At 46.6% G+C, this 20149-nt stretch overlaps 1 protein-coding gene across 1 annotated transcript in view; it reads left to right on the forward strand.

Moving 5' to 3' along the window:
• sptbn5 (spectrin, beta, non-erythrocytic 5) overlaps positions 1-19662 on the forward strand; it is a 217314-nt gene extending 197652 nt beyond the window's left edge. Inside the window, exons 45-52 of the mRNA XM_055641059.1 lie at positions 2568-2730; positions 4384-4572; positions 5625-5702; positions 10054-10226; positions 10977-11067; positions 14822-14968; positions 16409-16546; positions 18424-19662. Of these exons, the coding sequence (XP_055497034.1) occupies positions 2568-2730; positions 4384-4572; positions 5625-5702; positions 10054-10226; positions 10977-11067; positions 14822-14968; positions 16409-16546; positions 18424-18684 (1240 nt within the window). The 3' untranslated portion in view covers positions 18685-19662. The remainder of the gene's footprint in view (positions 1-2567; positions 2731-4383; positions 4573-5624; positions 5703-10053; positions 10227-10976; positions 11068-14821; positions 14969-16408; positions 16547-18423) is intronic.
• Positions 19663-20149: the final 487 nt, after the last annotated feature.

Consider the following 20149-nt stretch of genomic DNA (forward strand, 5'->3'; position numbering starts at 1 on the left):
AAAAGACTTTTAAAGTGCAGGAGTAACTCAGCGGGACAGGCAGCATCTCTGGAGAACATGGATAGGTGATAAATGTGAGGTGCTGCACCTTGGCAGGACAAATCAAAATAGGACGTACATGGTAAATGGTAGGGAATTGAAGAATACAGTTGAACAGAGGGATCTGGGAATAACCGTGCATAGTTCCTTGAAGGTGGAATCTCATGTAGATAGGGTGGTAAAGAAAGCTTTTGGTTATGCTAGCCTTTATAAATCAGAGCATTGAGTATAGAAGCTGGGATGTAATGTTAAAATTGTACAAAGCATTGGTGAGACCAAATCTGGAGTATGGTGTACAATTTTGGTCGCCCAATTATAGGAAGGATGTCAACAAAATAGAGAGAGTACAGAGGAGATTTACTAGAATGTTGCCTGGGTTTCAACAACTAAGTTACAGAGAAAGGTTGAATAAGTTAGGTCTTTATTCTCTGGAGCGCAGAAGGTTAAGGGGGGACTTGATAGAGGTCTTTAAAATTATGAGAGGGATAGACAGAGTTGATGTGGACAAGCTTCTCCCTTTGAGGATAGGGAAGATTCAAACAAGAGGACATGACTTCAGAATTAAGGGACAGAGGTTTAGGGGTAACATGAGGGGGAACTTCTTTACTCAGAGAGTGGTAGCGGTGTGGAATGAGCTTCCAGTGGAAGTGGTGGAGGCAGGTTCGTTGGTATCATTTAAAAATAAATTGGATAGGCATATGGATGAAAAGGGAATGGAGGGTTATGGTAAGAGTGCAGGGAAAAAAAAGTTGTTCGGCACGGACTTGTAGGGCCGAGATGGCCTGTTTCCGTGCTGTAATTGTTATATGGTTATATGGTGATGTTTTGGGTTGGGACCCTTCTTCAGAGTGATTGTGGTGGGGGGGGGGGGGGGGGGGGGGGGGGGGAAAGAAAGCTTTTGTAAACAAGCATCTGCAGTCCCCTGCTTCTACATATTGGGTTGGGACTTTTATTCACACACGGAGAAAGGTCCTGACCCAAGGCATCATCAGTAAATGTCCCTTCGCTGATGAGTTCCTATGGCACTGGTTTTATTTAGATTCTGTGATGCCCAGGACTGGTCCCAAGAGATAAATACAAAGCATAAGAGATAACCTTCATTTCATGAAATAGCCAAATCAGAGAGAGCAACAAAGGCTGTGAATGGATAGTGTGTGATTTCAAAGACATGGTAATTGCACGGAAAGAGGCCATTCGGCCCAACTTGTCCATGTCCCATGCCAAACAAGTTGCCTGCCAAACCTAAACCTATTTGCCTGCATTCGTTCCAGACCCCTCAAATCTTTCTTATCCATATATCTGTCCTATGAACATCGGAGTCGCTGCCTCAAAAAGGCAGCTAACATCATCAGAGACCTACCCCATACCCCATCCTGGCCACACACTCATTTCACCCCTGCCATCGGGAAGAAGGTACAGGAGCCTGAAAACTGTAATGTCCAGGTTAAGGAACAGCTTCTTCCATTCTGCCATCAGGATATTAAACATGATAACAAATAAGCTCTGAACTATAATAGACTATTGTTATTGCACTATACTTGTTTGTGTTTTGAGTATGTGTGAGTATATACATATATATACATATACACACACACACACACTGAACTTTTTTTCCCTCTCATTTATGTACTATGTTTACATATTCTGCTGTGCTGCAGGAAGTAAGAATTTCATTGGTCTATCTGGGACATTTCTTATCACGCACAGCCTAAAGTTGTCGGACAACTTGTTCTATTTGATCTTATGTGATTGTGCACGCCGGGTTGATTGCATTCGTCAAAACAGGGCGGACCACGTGAAGGTTGCAATCTCCCACCCCACTGGGACACTTGACAATAAAACACTCTTGACTCTTGACATCATTTAAACATTGTAAATGTACCGCCTCTACAGCTTCCAATGGTTTGTTTAAGAAGGAACTTGTCACTTTACCTCCCCCCCCCCCGACTCCATTCAAGGACCCAAGCAGTCGTTTCCAGGTGAGGCAGAGGTTCACCTGCACCTCCTCCAACCTCATCTATTGCATCCGCTGCTCTAGGTGTCAGCTGCTCTACATCGGTGAGACCAAGCGCAGGCTTGGCGATCACTTCGCCCAACACCTCCGCTCGGTTCGCATTAACCAACCTGATCTCCCGGTGACTCAGCACTTCAACTCCCCCTCTCATTCCGAATCCGACCTTTCTATCCTGGGCCTCCTCCATGGCCAGAGTGAGGCCCACCGTAAATTGGAGGAGCAGCACCCCATATTCTGCTTGGGCAGTCTGCACCCCAGTGGTACGAAACATTGACTTCAGGTAGTCCTTACTTTCTCCTCCCCTTCTCAGCTCTCCCTCAGCCCTCTGGCTTTACCTCTTGTTTTCTTCCTCCCGCCCCCCCCCCCCACCCTCACATCAGTCTGAAGAAGGGTTTTGACCCGAAACATTGCCTATTTCCTTCGTTCCATAGATGCTGCCTCACCCGCTGAGTTTCTCCAGCATTTTTGTCTACCTTCCAATGTTTTGTGTTTGTTTCCCCTTGTTCTTTTGCAGAAAGGAGAAGCTAGAAGCATCGTACCAGCTGCAGAAGTTCAACAGAACTGTCCTGGAGCTGATAGACTGGGCACACTGGATGAAAGCCCTGGTGGGAGAAAGGAGACTTGCAATGAGTAAACGGGAAGCCGAGAGCATGATAGATGAGCACCAAGAGAGAAAGGCAAGGACACTGATCAAACGATTTCATGATGCAGACAGACTTACAGTGGCATTCTGTGCTATTTGGTATTTATTTATTTCTCCACGGCCTTGCCTCCCATCATTAGAGTTTATTTGGGGAATAAAACCAGTCAAGGGAATATCAAGTGAGGAGACTGAGATAGAGTGATACAGCATGGAAACAGGCCCTTCTGCCCAACTTGCCCAAACCGGCCGTCATGTTCCAGCTATATTAATCCCACCCGCCCGCGCTTGGTCCATATCACTCTGAACCTGTCCTATCCATGTTTCTTAAATTTTGGGATAGCCCCAGCCTCAACTACCTCCTCTGGCAGCTCACTCCGTACACCCACCACCCTTTGTGTGAAAAAATTACCCCTCAGATTCCTATTAAATCTTTTCCTCTTCACCTTAAACCCATGTCCTCTGGTCCTCGATTCCCCTACGCTGGGCAGGAGACTCTGTGCATCTACCCGATCTATTCCTCTCATGATTTTATACACTGTGAAACACTGTGAATGCTTTAACAGGAAGAAATGTTTCCTGCATTCTTGATTCCATGGAGCTTGGGTCAATAGTGAAGAGGAGAGGGCTGGTGGCAGAAGATCCAGAATGACATTAAGATTGACCTTGGCTTGATTAAAATCAAAGCAGCCTGGAGAAGCCAAATAGACAACGCCAAGAGCGTATTGGGATGTGTGGCCAGAACCAAAGATCCTCTAGCGGAGCAAGATAGACAACTCCTGCTAAATGCAATGGGCTGACGTGTAGTACGCAACGGAGTGGAACGTGGGCCTTTTTCTCATCCATTTCAGTAACCGGACCTGACTCGCAGTGTAATCAACATTGCGGGGGAACAGTTTGTGTTAATAAATTATAATTCTGAAAATGAGGAGAAGATTTTTCCCAAAGAACTTTTATTTTTACGAGGATGTTTCCGTAACCGGCTTCCGTCTCCGCACTAGTATCTTTGCTCCGCTACGGGATCTTTGGTGCGGAGACGGAAGCTGGTTACGGAAATGGGGCCGAAAATTACCCATGAATCTGCCCATGACCGTACTACGTCTTTTTCGTCGAGTGATCTATCTTGCTCGCTATAGGATCTTTGGCCAGAACAGGTGGTGTGGGGAATGGCCAGTGGAGGGGGTGTGGGGTTGAGGAGAGGCAGTGTATTGGCCATCGTTGTGCTGAGGCTCAATGCTACACCAGCCACCTATGTGTGTGCAGTACCTGAGTGCCAGCTCCTTCAGAGAGAGTACAGAAAAGAACATACTGCAAAGGACATGAACCATGAGGGATAAATAAACAAAGATTATAATAGTGGTGAATGTTAGAATTATTGGATGATACAAATATCCATGCGGGGGCGAACATTTCTACATCTCTGCATTTTAAGTGTTTACTTAATGGGGAATGGGGTGTGGTAACCATGAAGAAATGGGGAAAATGGGATCACGTAGAACTAGTGTGAATGAGCGATCGCTGGTCGAGGATTAAAGGTTTGTTTCCACGCCGTATCTTTCAATCAATCGATGAATCAAATGTTCAATGTTCATCACTGAAGATGAATCAAATGTGTGTGTGTGTTCATGTGTGTGTGTGTGTATTGCTGACGTTTCGTGTGTGTGTGTGTCTGCCTGCTTATATCTTTTAGACTGAGATCCAAGCGAGAGGCGAGCGTTTTGATGCCGTCAAGAATGTGGCAGTCGGACTAGTGGCTGAGGGACACTATGCATCGACGGACATTAAACAGTCCCTTTCCAAGGTGGAAGAGACCTGGACAACTCTAAATGAGGCCTGGCATGAGCGCAGCCATAGACTGGCAGAGGCCTGGGATCTACAGGTACTGGCACACTGCGGTAGAGAGCAGATCTTGCTCTTCAAGTCAGATATATTATGGGACCCTTCTTTGGTCAGAGGGTGGTGAATCTGTGGAATTCTTTAGTCAGAGGGTGGTGAATCTATGGAGTTCCTTCGTCAGAGGGTGGCGAATCTGCAGAGTTCATTGCCACAGACGGCGGTGGAGGCCAAGTCAATGGATATTTTGACGGCAGAGATTGACTAATCCTTGATCAGTCCGGGTGCCAGGAGTTATGGGGAGAAAGCAGAATGGGGTTGAGAGGAACAGATAGATCATCCATGATTGAATGGCGCAGTAGATTTGATGGGCCGCATGGCCTAATTCTGCTCCTAGAATTTATGAACATCCATTTTTAGTAGGACATTTCTTGGTTTCTTTTAAACATTAAAAATGTACAAATTAATAAATTAGAGTAAAACATACTACCTTCTATTTAGATGGCAAAGATCCTGATTTGTGCAATTGGATTCAACCTTATTTATTCCGGGTTTTCCTCCTGAAACAGCTTCCTTGGAGACAAGGACATATCACAATAGGGCAGCACGGTGGCCCAGCGGTAGAGTTGCTGCCTTACAGCGCCGGAGACCCGGGTTCGATCCCGACTACGGGTGCTGTCTGTGCAGAATTTGTACGTTCTCCCCGTGACCTGCGTGGGTTTTCTCCGAGATCTTTGGTTCCTCCTACACACCTATGACTAACATGCCGACCTACTACAACCTACTTTGACTAAACCTACGAGTAAAAAAAAAATCAATTTTTTTCCATGGCGACTTTTTTTTACTCGCGGGCATTTTTAAACACATTGAAAAATACGCCGCGATCTAGCTGAGGCCTAGAGTACGCGGGGACTACTCTCGAGCATGAAGGAGATTTACGAAGACCTCCTACGACCTCGTGTCGACCATGCTGCGAGAATGATTTGAGGGCAAACTGGCCAGAACTCGTGGATTGGGTTGCTGCAGTGGGACAGCCCCTTTAGGTTCTCATGGTGTGCTCCTGTATTTCTCACTAACATGAGCCTCTGCTTGTTACAGATATTCTATGGCTATGCGGAGCAGAGCGAGAGCTGGCTGAGCAGCAAGGAGGCCATCCTGGCCAACGAAGACTATGGGGTAAGTTTCTCACCAACCTCGTGCGATTGGGCAGCTTGGGAATTAGAATCAAACATTGAAATAAAATATGGATGCTGGAGATCTGAAAGAGAAACAGAAACACTCAGCAGGTCAGGCTGCAGCTGTGGAGAGAGAGACATAACGGTTCAGGTCTGGGACCCTACATCAGTACTGGAAAAAGAACACTTTCTGATCTAACTGTGACCTAAACTGCGCATTCTTGACTACTAACCATCCTACTACAACTAGAGTGCATTTCTGCATTACTATCTACCTCATTGGAGACCCTCGGACTATCGTTGATTGGACTTTCAGATCAGATTCAGATTCAATTTTAATTGTCATTGTCAGTGTACAGTACAGAGACTAAAATGCATTGGCTGGCTTTATCTTGCGCTAAACGCTATTGACGTTATTTCCTTTATGATGCAGTATCTGTCCACTGTGAGTGGCTCGACTGTAATCATGTATTGTCTTTACACTGACTGGTTAGTGCACAACATATGTGTTCATTATTCCTCGGTACACATGAGAATAAACTAAACTAAACCTCCCGTAACTTCTCCGCCTTAAACATATTCAATGGGTCTGCTTCCATTCATCCATTCATCATCGTTGAAAACATAAGCGACGCAGTGGCGCTGGTTTCCGACAGGAACGGTGACGGACGCACCACACGTCTCTGTCCTCCAGTTCTTGCGGACTTCCGCCGCTGGAAGTATCGGATTTTGGTGTGTGTGCTTTATCATCATTCCTTACAATGCTGTGTACGACAGTGATCGCAACTTCTACTGAAGTGTGGATGGCCGTTGGCTCGCTAGAAGCTCATCCACCCTTTGACAGGTCTTGTTCTTGGTCCTGCTTGGGGTCCACAGCCCCCTCCTCACCCGGCAAACCAGGTGGGGGAGAGGGTTTAGTCGCCGACTATCTGACCATGGAGCAGGTAGCATGGGATTACATGGTACCCGTGGTGAGGGGAACTTTCCCCCGACCTGACCTCCGCTTCCACTGCCCTTTAAACGTTGTGAAGACATAGAAACATAGAAACATAGAAATTAGGTGCAGGAGTAGGCCATTCGGCCCTTCGAGCCTGCACCGCCATTCAATATGATCATGGCTGATCATCCAACTCAGTATCCCGTACCTGCCTTCTCTCCATACCCTCTGATCCCCTTAGCCACAAGGGCCACATCTAACTCCCTCTTAAATATAGCCAATGAACTGGCCTCAACTACCCTCTGTGGCAGAGAGTTCCAGAGATTCACCACTCTCTGTGTGAAAAAAGTTATTCTTATCTCGGTTTTAAAGGATTTCCCCCTTATCCTTAAGCTGTGGCCCCTTGTCCTGGACTTCCCCAACATCGGGAACAATCTTTCTGCATCTAGCCTGTCCAACCCCTTAAGAATTTTGTAAGTTTCTATAAGATCCCCTCTCAATATCCTAAATTCTAGAGTATAAACCAAGTCTATCCAGTCTTTCTTCATAAGACAGTCCTGACATCCCAGGAATCAGTCTGGTGAACCTTCTCTGCACTTCCTCTATGGCAATAATGTCCTTCCTCAGATTTGGAGACCAAAACTGTACGCAATACTCCAGGTGTGGCCTCACCAAGACCCTGTACAACTGCAGTAGAACCTCCCTGCTCCTATACTCAAATCCTTTTGCTATGAAAGCCAACATACCATTCGCTTTCTTTACTGCCTGCTGCACCTCTCACTCTTCTAAACTCCAACAGATACATGCCTACCCTGCCCAACCTTACCTCATATGGCACCAGCTATTAGTCTCGCAAATCTTCTCCCAACAGCTTCCAGGCATTTATAGCCCTCCTTCAGTAAGAAGCCCAATGCTGTAGACAATGGACAATAGGTGCAGGAGGAGGCCATTCGGCCCGTCGAGCCAGCACCACCATTCAATGTGATCATGGCTGACCATCCACAATCAGTACCCCGTTCCTGCCTTCTCCCCATATCCCCTGCCTACTCTACCTTCAAGAGCCCTATCTAACTCTTGGTTGAAAGCATTCAGAGAACTGGCCTCCACCGCCCTGTGAGGCAGATAATTTCACAGACTCACAACTCTCTGTGTGAAAAAGTATTTCCTCATCTCTGTTTTAAATGGCTTACCCCTTATTCTTAAACTGTGGCCCCTGGTTCTGGACTCCCCCAACATCAGGAACATGTTTCCTGCCTCTAACGTGTCCAAGCCCTTTATAATCTTATATGTTTCAAAAAGATGCCCCCTCATCCTTCTAAATTCCAGTGTATACAAGCCCAGCCGCTCCATTCTCACATCATATGACAGTCCCGCCATCCCGGGAATTAACCTGGTGACCCTACGCTACACTCCCTCAATAGCAAGAATGTACAATACTATAAATGTGATGTCGCCACTGTTCCTGTATAACTGTATGATAGACCTCCTACATTTGTATTTAAATGCTCTTTTAATTATTTTCTGTACGTGTGTATATTAGCACGGAATAACCTTGCACAAGAACATCACTGCACTCAGAGATTTGCAATCTCTAGCCATTTAGGAAATGGACCAACCATCACTTCAGTGCTGGTATTCAAGTCACATAAGGTTCAAAACAATAAGCCCCCAGCACTGATCCAAGTGACATAGGGAGCCACCAACTACTTTAGAAGCTGTGTTTCAATTCCAAAGTTGAACTCATTCATGTAAATTGTGAATAGCAGTGATCCCAGCACTTTCTTTTATGAGTAACATTGCCATTTAATCTCTGTTTCCCGCTGTGAAACCAGTAAAGGGCCTGTCCCACTTTCACAACCTTTTTTACTTGTGGACATTTTTCATCGGGCAAGAAAAACGCCCCGACATACTTGATGCCACAAGCACCTACGTCCTACCTACGACCTACCTACGACCTTGTGACGACCATGCTGCGAGTATAAGTCAAGGGCAAACTCGGCAGAGGTCGCGAATTAGGTCATGAAAGTGGGACAGGCCCTTAAGCAATCCATGCTGCAACTGGTGACATGACTGATATGCAGGGATGGATAGAAGACAGGCTGGCTAACAGGAAACCAAGAATATGCATTCATTTGTCCTTCTCCATTTGGCAAGATGTAACTAGTAGTGTGTTATACAGAAACAACATTTGACAAAGGCGAATGAATCGCGCTTTAATAATCCAGTCACCCAACGTTCAAGAATGGAATCAATGATGTTTCTGCAGCAGGACATTTGGTATCCGTGAGAAACCATTTTGCTGAATCAAGACTCTAGATACAAATCTCCTTATTTCTTCAGAGAAAGAGGAATGAGTGGCACGGTGGGGCAGCGGTAGAGTTGCTGCCCCACAGCGCCAGAGATCCAGGTTCGATCCTGACCACGGGTGCTGTCTGTACGGAGTTTGTACGTTCTCCCCATGATCTGCCTGGGTTTTCTCTGAGATCTTGGGTTTTCTCCCACATTCCAAAGACATACAGGTTTGTAGGTTAATTGGCTGGGTGTAAATCTAAAATTGTCCCTAGTGTAAATTGCCCCCAGTGTGTGTGTAGGATATTGTTCGTGTGCGTGATCGCCGTTTCAGTGGGCCGAAGGGCTTGTTTCCGCGCAGTTTCTCTAAACTAAACTAAGAAAGGAACAGAATACCACAATGTGTAGGAAGGAAATGCAGACACAAAATGCTGGGGTAACTCTGCGGGACAGGCAGCATCTCTGGAGAGAAGGAAAGGGTGACGTTTCGGGTCAAGACCCCTGCCTGAGATAACCATTGTCCCAGCTGGATGGTGGGATGGCAGTGGCTGACACTCTATGACTGCAAGCCTGTCTCAGTCAAAGCTATGCAAAAAGGAACGATGATAAAGGAAACAGGCCATTGTTGGCTGTGTACTAGGTGAAAACGAGTTACAGACAATGAAAGGACGACTTCAGTCTGAAGAAGGGTCTCGACCCGAAACGTCACCCATTCCTTCTCTCCAGAAATGCTGCCTGGCCCAATGAGTTAAGGGCCTGTCCCACTTTCCCGAGTTACTCACGAATTCTCCCGAGTTTTCCCCTTGATTCAAACTTGGAGAATGTCCGTAGTGAGTCCGTAGATATATCGCAGCGGCTCGTAATGCCAGCCGTAGGTACTTGGGGCATCAGGTAATTCGGGACGTTTTTTCAGCATGTTAAAAAATGTCCACGAATAAAAAAATAGCCTCGAGTACCCACGGCTGGCATTTCCGAGTTTGAATCAAGGGGAAAACTCGGGAGAATTCATGAGTAACTCGGGAAAGTGGGACAGGGCCTTTACTCCAGCGTTTTGTGCTGGTATTCAGAATGCCACAATACTGAGTTGCTGAGTTTCTTCAACATTGTCCTTGCTGTGCTGTTCCAGGATTCCCTGCCCAGGATAGAGAATCTGCAGCAAAAGCACAAACAGTTTGAGAAAACGATGGAGAACCAGCTGGATAAGGTAAACGTGGTGGAGCGATACGCCCTGCAGCTGAAACAGAACAAGCACTCGGACAGTGCTCAGATCATCACCAAGTGCCAAGCAATCCTACAGAGGTAATTGTCGGCTGTGGGCTTCATGAAAACGGGTTACAGACAATGAAACTCACTAGGACGACAGTGAAACTAGTACAACGACTAGGGTGGGGGCGGGGCAGAGAGGGAGCGGTGATGCGAGGGTTACTTGAAATTAGAGAAATCAATATTCATACCGCCTGGTTGTCAGCTGCCCAAATTAAATATGAGGTGCTGTTCCTCCAATTTGCGTTTGGCCTCACTCTGACAGTGGAGGAGGCCCAGGACAGAAAGGTCAGTGTGGGAATGGGAGGGGAATGTTAAGCCTCTGTCCCAAGATACGAGTTTACCCAAGAGCTCTCCCGAGTTTTTAAAAAAATCTAACTCGTGGTAAGTATGTAGAATGTACGTAGCAGGTACGTCAGAGCTCGTGGCCATCCCGTAGCGGCTCCTAACGCTAACGCAGGTACTCGGGAAACGTGGTAAGTTCGTGAAACTCGTGAAGTTTTTTCAACAGTGTGAAAAATTTCCAAGAGTTAAAAAATACTCGCGATGAAGTGCCACGAGTTTGATTTTTTAAAAACTCGGGAGAGTTCTTGGGTGAAGTTGCATCGTGGGTCAGGGCCTTTAAAGTTTTTGGCAACCGGGAAATCAGGTAGGTCCAGGCGGACTGGTTCTGTATGGCCGTTTCTCTTTCAATTCCCGCAAGCTTTGAATGAATGATTCTGTGTCTGATTGATGGTTTCAATGCATTCACGACTGTAGTTTTTATTGACTTTTCTTGCCTCTTAGAAAACAAAAGTTAATGGAAAACTGTGAGCACCGTGGGAAGCTCCTAAACCAGTCCAAACAGCTGCAGATTTTCCTCAGAAGCTCCTATGAGGTAAAGAGCATCTTTACAAAAATATAAAACATTTATGCAAACAGTACCAGATAGCACCTAGACCCTGTTAGTGAACTGAGTGAAACCAGTTGCTATTAATCAACGTTAATAACTTGAATTAGCAAGATACTAATCATGTATTGCCTTTCCGCTGACTGGATAGCACGCAACGAAGGCTTTTCACTGTACCTCGGTACACATGACAATAAACTAAACTGAACTTTTCATATTGTTTAAGAAGGAACTGCAGATGCTGGAAAATCGATGGTAGACAAAAATGCTGGAGAAACTCAGCGGGTGAGGCAGCATCCATGGAGCGAAGGAAATAGGCAACGTTTTGGGTTGAAGTCTGAAGAAGGGTCTCGAACCGAAACGTTGCCTATAGGAAAGATGTTATTAAGCTGGAAAGGGTGCAGAGAAAACTTGAACTATCGTGAGAGGGTGCGCAGGCTAGGATATTATTCCTTGGAGCGAGGGATGTTCTTATAGACCATATGAGGAATAGACAGAGTAAATGCACAGCATCTTTTACCCAGCGCAGGAGAATCAAGAACCAGAGGATTTAAGATGAGGGGGGAAAGATTTAATTGGAACCTGAGGGGCAACATTTTACACAAATAATGGTAAGTATATGGAAACATAAGCTGCTGGTTGTGGTAGTTAAGAATTACAATGTTTAAGATACTTTGGACAGTAGATGGATAGGACAAGTTTAGAGGGGTATGGGCCAAATGCAGGTAGGTGGGACTAGTGTGGATGGGGTATGTTGGTTGGCAAGTAGGGCAAAGGGCCTGTTTCCATGCTGTATGACTCTATATCAGGGTTACAGCATCCGAGCCCCATACAATTGCAGGTTCTGTTGGTGACGATACACCACACAGTAGGTACTGGAGACGGTAATACATAGCAGCCCATTGCACTGAAGCACATGTGTGGCAGTGGCTGCCTGTCATGCAGTGCTGTGGGACCAAGGGAAGGTTAGAGCTGGAACCGCATGACACCTATGTCCCACACTGTGGGGTGATGCTGTGCTTTCAATAGACCAGAGAGAAGGAAGGGAGGAAGAGACTGACTTTGGTGCCTTCCCACACAGTGGGAAACTTTGATTCTGCTGTGTGGGGATGTTTTATGTCAAATTCTATAATGTGTGTTCTTTATTTTTTTTTTAATTTATTATTATTATTTTTTTTATTGTATGGCAATTTCATTTCACTGTGCCATCTGGCACATGTGACAATTAAATGTATCTTGAATCTTGAATCGTGAGAAAGATCAGTTTAGTTGATTGTCACGTGCACCGAGGTACAGTGTAAAGCTTTTGTTGTGTGCTGTGCAGTCAGCATGATCATCGTTGCAAACATCAACGGGTACGGTGCCTAAAGGCCCTGTCCCACTTTCCCGAGGTACTCACAAATTCTTCCGAGTTTTTCCCTTGATTCAAACTCGGAGAATGTCCGTAGCGAGGCCGTGGGAGTCCGTAGATATTTCGTAGCGGCTCGTTATGCAGAGCCGTAGGTACTCGAGGCATCAGGTAAGTCGGGACGTTTTTTTCAGCATGTTGAAAAATGTCCACAAGTAAAAAAAATAGACCCGATTACTTACGGCTGGCTATTACCGTAATTCTCCGAGTTTGAATCAAGGGGAAAACTCGTGAGTAACTCAGGAAAGTGGGACAGGGCCCTTTACGATGCCATGTACGCCAGTGATCACAACTTCTACTGAACTGTGGATGGCTGTTAGCTCGCTAGAAGCTCATCCGCCTTTTGACAGGGTCTTGTTTTTGGTCCTGCTGGGGGCCCACAGCCCCCCTCCTCAACTGGCAAATCAGGTGGGGGAGCCGGTTTGGTTGCCGACTATCCGACCATGGAGCAGGTAGCACGGGATTACATGGTACCCGTGGCAGTGGGAACTCCACCCGACCTGACCGACTAACCAGTCAGCGGAAAGACAGTACATGACTTGGTTTATACTCTCTAGAATTTAGAAGATTGAGAGGGGATCTTATAGAAACTTACAAAATTCTTATGGGGTTGGACAGGCTAGATGCAGGAAGATTGTTCCCGATGTTAGGGAAGTCCAGGACAAGGGGTCACAGCTTAAGGATAAAGGGGAAATCCTTTAAAACCGAGATGAGAAGAACTTTTTTCACACAGAGAGTGGTGAATCTCTGGAACTCTCTGCCACAGAGGGTAGTTGAGGCCAGTTCATTGGCTATATTTAAGAGGGAGTTAGATGTGGCCCTTGTGGCAAGGGGATCAGGGGGTATGGAGAGAAGGCAGGTACGGGATACTGAGTTGGATGATCAGCCATGATCATATTGAATGGCGGTGCAGGCTCGAAGGGTCGAATGGCCTACTCCTGCACCTAATTTCTATGTTTCTATTTTCTATGATGACAATCGAGCCATTCCTGTGAAAACATTACCCAGGACGGTGTAGAATTAGGTATTTTGAAGTGCAGTCACTACTGTTGTACTGGAAAGACAGCAGCCAAATTGTGCACTGTATCTCCTAGAGCCAGCACAGTGACACAGCTGGCGTCCTGGTACCATCGCAACAACCTGGAGCTCAATGCTCTTAAGACAGTGGAATTGATTGTAGACTTTAGGAGAGCTCACCCCAGTCACCATCAACAGCACCACAGTCACATCTGTGAAGCATTTTAAGTTCCTGGGAACCATCATCTCCAAGTTCCTTAAGTAGGGGGCTACCATCGACTACACAGTCAAAAAGGCACAACAGAGGAAGTACTTCCTGAAGCAACTGAGGAAGCACAATCTGCCACAGGCAATGATGGTCCAATTCTACACGGCCATCAGAGAGTCAGTCCTCACCTTCTCCATCATGGTCTGGTTTGGCTCAGCCACCAAGCACGACACCTGGAGGCTGCAGCGAATCGTCCGATCAGCAGAGAAGGTTATTGGCTGCAACCTTCCCTCCATTGATGAACTGTACACTGCAAGGGCCAGGAAGCGAGCGGGTAAGATCATCTCTGACCCCTCTCACTCTGGCCACAAACTCTTTGAATCACTTCCCTCTGGAAGGCGACTCCGGACTGTCAAAGCTGCCACAGCCAGACATAAAAACAGCTTTATTCCACGAGTAGTTGCTCTACTCAACAGCCAAAAATCTGTAGCCTCCCTTTGCTCTGGTATTTTATTTAATTCACGTATTTAATTGATAATGTTTTATTATTAATGTTTAATGTTTTATGTGCCATTCCTAGCTCACTGTATGTCGTCACTTGCGGGCAGAGCACCAAGGCAAATTCCTTGTATGTGAATACTTGGCCAATAAAATTATTCATTCATTCAAAGTAAAGGACCTGTCCCACTTTCACGACCTAATTCACGACTTCTGCCGAGTTTGCCCTTGACTCGTACTCGCAGCATGGTCATCACAAAGTCGTAGTAGGCCATAGGTAGGTCGTAGCGGGCCGTGATACTAGTCGTAGGTACACGGGGCATCAAGTAGGTTGGGGCGTTTTTCTAGCAGGGTGAAAAATGTCCATGAGTAAAAAAGGTTGTGAATTAGGTCATGAAAGTGGGACAGGCCTTGTATGGGTTGAATGTGGTTGGTTGAGAGACTGATAATGGGTGAAACATGAGGGATATCTTCAAACTATCTCAATGGAAAGTTTTACGACCATCCAAGAGGAATAGCCGTCTTTAAGACGGAAAGTGAGACATGCGACACAGGAATGAGGGATATTTCACCCACAGGTGCTGACTGTTCTCTGCACTGTCTCTCCCCAGGCTGCGTCATGGCTGAACGAAAAGCTCAGTGTGGCCCTGGACAAGAACTGGATGGATCCTAGCAACCTGCAGGGCAAGCTGCTAAAGCACCAAAGCTTTGAGGCTGAGATCATGGCTAATCAAAACAGGATCCAGAGCATTAACACAGTAAGAGTTTCGGCTCGTGAAACCTTTCCAGACAACCGAGGCCCTTCTGCCCACAGCTCCAGCTCACACCCCAATGGAGCTCTTTCTGGCAACATAAACCTTCTCATTACTGTCCTTAGCCACAGACGGGTCATTTCCCTTCCCATTTTTTAATGGAATGTACAATTGTTGAGAAAAGTATTTCTTTAATTGCGTGCCATTGTTTATGTATTGGCCAGCCTTTCAATCAGATTCCAACCTCGGCCAACATAGTCCTCATACCTGCTTAATGGGGTTCATTTTAGATGCAGGTCAAACAGATGTGTACTGACGGCAGACTCAATCTAGACGATCTTCCTGGAAAATTGCCACAACTTAATAAATGTTTTGCAGTTTTGATATTTAAATAGTAGAGTTGTGATCTATGGCAAGGCTAAAAAAAAGGGATTCAATGGAATGCAAATTTTTCAGACAGGACTTGACAAATCTTAATGATTCAATAAAGACAGACAGACGTTCCTGTATTTCATTCCCATCATATCAGTTCATTATACTTACTCGCCATTAACTAAATTAGATCACCCCTTAGGTTTGTAAACAAGGGCAGTCACGGTGGCGCAGCGGTAGAGTTGCTGCCTTACAGCGAATGCAGCGCCGGAGACCCGGGTTCGATCCCAACTACGGGTGCTGTCTGTACGGAGTTTGTACGTTCTCCCCGTGACCTGCGTGGGTTTTCTCAGAGATCTTCGGTTTCCTCCCACGCTCCAGAGACGTACAGGTTTGTAGGTGAATTGGCTTGGTAAATGTAAAAATTGTCCCTAGTGGGTGTAGAATGGTGTTAATGTGCAGGGATCGCTGGTCGGCGCGGACCCGGTGGGCCGAAGGGCCTGTTGCCGCGCTGTAAACTAAACTAAAGGAACTAAAAGCCTTGACTATACAACCTGAGATGACAGCTCATTCTAACTGGGTGCAGAACTGAGGGCGAGTGAGGTTGATGCTCCATCTGTGGTGTGTGAGGGTGAGGTCGGTGTCAAGTCTGCACAGTCTGGATGAGTTTGTGCCCATTCTATAGTTCGATAGTGTTTTATTTGTCACACATATGCAACTGCACAATGACATTATTTGTGCGTCTATAACACATGCGGGCGCCGCCAGTTTAGGGGCAATTATTCAAAGCCTAAGGACCAGTCGGCCCTTCTGGCCATTTTTGTGTGCTGGGAGCATCTCCTGCAGCCGACCTTGAGGCATTATCCTGGTTTACCCTCCGACCGGCCCACTCCTCGCGGCTGATGTTTCCAGCTCCCTCCTGGTCCCTGCCGTCCGACAAGCCTTGGGGGAGGGAGGGGGGGTTCCTGGGCCCACCGACCCAACAAGCCTCGGGTGAGTTCCCGGTCATCGGGCAAGATGCCATCGACCAGCCTGACTGTAGTTTGGTTGTTTTTTCCCTGGATTCCATTGCAGGAAGGCGAGCAACTAATTAATGACGGACATTACGCAGTGCATGAGATTGAGCCCAGAATGAAACAGATTCAGGACTTGTGGAACGAACTGCTGCTGAGCTGCAATGAGAAGAAGTTTCAGCTGATGAATGCACACAAGGTAGGTGAAAGTTATCGGCATTGGCAATCCAGCACCATCTGCCCACAGGATGGACTTTGTGTACTGCACTTTACCCCCAATTCATTCACTTAACTGCAGTTGCACAAACATTCTAAGACACCCCCCTAGCATATGAATGCATGCAGTTTGTGTTAGTGGTTTGAATGGATCCTGTGGTGTCATCAATGAGGTGTCCCACACTCACTGGATAAGAATCAGAAGGGGACCCTTGCTACTCTCACAGAGTGGGTACAGTGAGGAAAGATGCCCTTCGGCCCAACTTGCCCACACCGGCCCACATGTCCCAGCTACACTCGTCCCACCTGCCCACGTTTGGCCCATATCCCTTCAAACCTGTCCTATCCATGTACCTGTCTAAATGTTTCTTAAACGTTGGGACATTGCCAGCCTCAACTACCTCCTCTGGCAGCACGTCACATACACCCGTTGTGTGAAAAAGCTACCCCTCTCTTCTCCTCTAACTCAGATTATTGCTCTACTGATCACTCCTACTCGATACAAGTGTAGGAAATGCTGCGGTACTTTTGATAAAGTTAGACCACTTTGTCCAGTGAAATTTCCTTTTCATCCCTAATTTGCTTTGGATGATTGGCGTGGCAAGCCTAGGGAGTTCTCCCTCCGCTTTTCCCTGCCCTGCCCGTTACCCGAGTCACAAGAATCTGTCACGTCACAAAGCAAAGCCTTGGATGCTGCTGGTGAGCTGTTGCCTCTTGGTGAATCCCTTGGTATCTGAGACAACCTTATCAAAGAAGGGTCTTGACCCGAAACGTCACATATTCCTTTTCTCCAGAGATACTGTCTGACCCGCTGAGGTACTCCAGCCTTTTGTGTCTATCTTTGGTTTCAACCAGCATCTGTTTCCAGTTTCTTCTTGCACGACCTTACTGATGTAGCCCTGTACCGTACTGAGCCCAGCATCCTGCTTCATGAGTCTCATTCTGGTTTTCAAAGTCAATTTGGTGCAGAGAATTCTTCAGAGGCCCTGGCTGGGGAAGGAAACATTGGTAGGATTGTCCCCATCGCACAATGCTACTAGGAAAGACCAAGCACACTAGGGAAGAGGAAATTGGAAGTGATGGGCCACATGGGAGGTGGGTGCGTTGATGTTGGTATCGGTGGCTTTTCACCGTACCTCGGTGTACGTGACAATAAACTAAACTGAACTATTATTTTCATGGGTACTGAGGCACAGTGAGAGCTTTTGCATTCATGTGCCATTGATGCAGAGAGAGTTATAGGCGCAGGAGTAGGCCATTCGGCCCTTCGAGCCAGCACCGCCATTCACAGTGATCATGGCTGATCATTCACAATCAGTACCCTGTTCCTGCCTTCTCCCCATATCCCCTGACTCCGCTACCTTCAAGAGCTCTATCTAAGGCCCCTGTCCGACGATGGGAGTTTAGCTCTCCCGAGTTTAAAAGAAAATCAGACTCGTGGTAAGTACGTAGAACGTATGTAGCGGGACTCGTGGATGTCTCGTAGCGGCTCGTAATGGGAACGGCAGGTACTCGGGAAACGCGGTAACTTGTGAAGTTTTTTCAACACTGTTAAAAATGTCCAAGAGTAAAAAAATACTCGTGATAATGTACCACGAGTTTGATTTTTTTAAACTCAGGAGAGCTCTTGTGTAAATTCGCATCGTGAGACAGAGGCTTAACTCTCTCTTGAAAGCATCCAAAGAATTGGCCTCCACTGCTTCTGAGGCAGAGAATTCCACAGATCCAAAACTCTCTGGGTAAAAAAAGTGTTTCCTCCTCTCCGTTCTAAATGGCCAAACCCCTTATTCTTAAACTGCGGCTCCCGGTTCTGGCCCTTGTAGATCAATCATTAATGTTTCTCTCTCTTTAATTGTGGAGGCCCTGAACCTGCAGCGGAGCATAGAGGATGTGGAGAAGTGGCTCAGTGAAGTGGAGAAACAGCTGGATCTTCCTGCCCAAGGCGTGGACCTGGTCTCTGTCAGGAACCTGCTCAACAAACAGCAGGAGCTGGAGGAAGATATCAGCAGCTACGTGGAAAGGATGCAAGGACTTCTCGATCAATCCGAAGACTTTGTTCACAAGAAGCACTTCATAGCTGAGGAAATTCGGGACAGAGTTGATGTAGTACTCCACAGGTAAGAGCTAAGGTTCAGCCAGTCAGCACTAAACCCAGAAAACCAAGTAGAGTTTAGATTCATTTTTTAGTTTAGAGATGAAGTGCGGAAACAGGCTCTTCAGCTACCGAGTCCGCACCGACCAGCGATCCCCGAACATTTACAAGTTAAGTCAAGTCAAGTCACTTTTATTTCTGTAGCAGATTTAAAAAACAACTCTCGTTGGCCAAAGTGCTTTACATTGGTGGAGGTACTAACGTTATACAACATTGGTTCATAGATTAAGTACATACATAAATACATACATATAGCCCTCCCTCAGAGGATGTCAAGATGCATCAGAGGACACATTAACACTATCCTACACACACTAGGGACAATTTGCATTTATACCAAGCCAATGGGGCAGGCACTGGGTCTGTGGCACAGCGGTAGAGTTGCTGCCTTACAGCGAATGCAGCGCCGGAGACATGGGTTCGATCCTGACTACGGGTGCTGTCTATACGGAGTTTGTAGTTCCCCCCATGATCTGCGTGGGTTTTCTCCGAGACTTACAGGTTCCTCCCACATTCCAAAGACCTACAGGTTTGTAGGTTAATTGGCTTTGTAAATGTAAAAATTGCCACCTAGTGGGTGTAGGATAGTGTTAATGTGCGGGGATCGCTGATCAGCGCGGACCCGGTGGGCCGAAGGGCCCGTTTCCGCGCTGTATCTCTAAACCAAACTAAAACTAAACCTCTCCTATCCATGCACCTGTCCAATTGCTTTTTAAACGTTGCGATGGTCCCAGCCTCCACTACCTGCTCTGGCAGCTTGATCCATACACCCACTGCCCTTTGTGTGAAAAAGTTACCCCTCAGATTCCTATAAAATCTTTCCCCCTTCACCTCAACCCTATTCCTGCTGGTTCTCAATTGAGGGAGGATCTTATAGAAAATTACAACATTCTTAAGGGGTTGGACAGGCTAGATGCAGAAAGATTGTTCCCGATGTTGGGGAAGTCCAGAACTGACTGGCTGACAAAGGGTCACAGTTTAAGGATAAGGGGGAAATCTTTTAAGACCGAGATGAGAAAAAAACATTTTTCACACAGAGAGTGGTGAATCTGTGGAATTCTCTGACACAGAAGGTAGTTGAGGGCACACAGTTCATTGGCTATATTTAAGAAGGAGTTAGATGTGGCCCTTGTGGCTAAAGGGATCAGGGGGGTATGGAGAGAAGGCAGGTACGGGATACTGAGTTGGATGATCAGCCATGATCATATTGAATGGCGGTGCAGGCTCGAAGGGCCGAATGGCCTACTCCTGCACCTATTTTCTATGTTTCTATGTTTCCCTACTCTGGGCAAGAGACTCTGCATCTACCCGATCTATTCCGATAAGTCATTGATGTAGGAGATGTAGATGGCTGGGCATAGGACACAGCATTGAAGAATTCCTGGTGATCAACTGGGGCTTTGACATCAAGGGGGTGGTGATAGGTTCATACCT

Source organism: Leucoraja erinacea, chromosome 9 (assembly GCF_028641065.1).
Source record: "Leucoraja erinacea ecotype New England chromosome 9, Leri_hhj_1, whole genome shotgun sequence".
NCBI lineage: Eukaryota > Metazoa > Chordata > Chondrichthyes > Rajiformes > Rajidae > Leucoraja > Leucoraja erinaceus.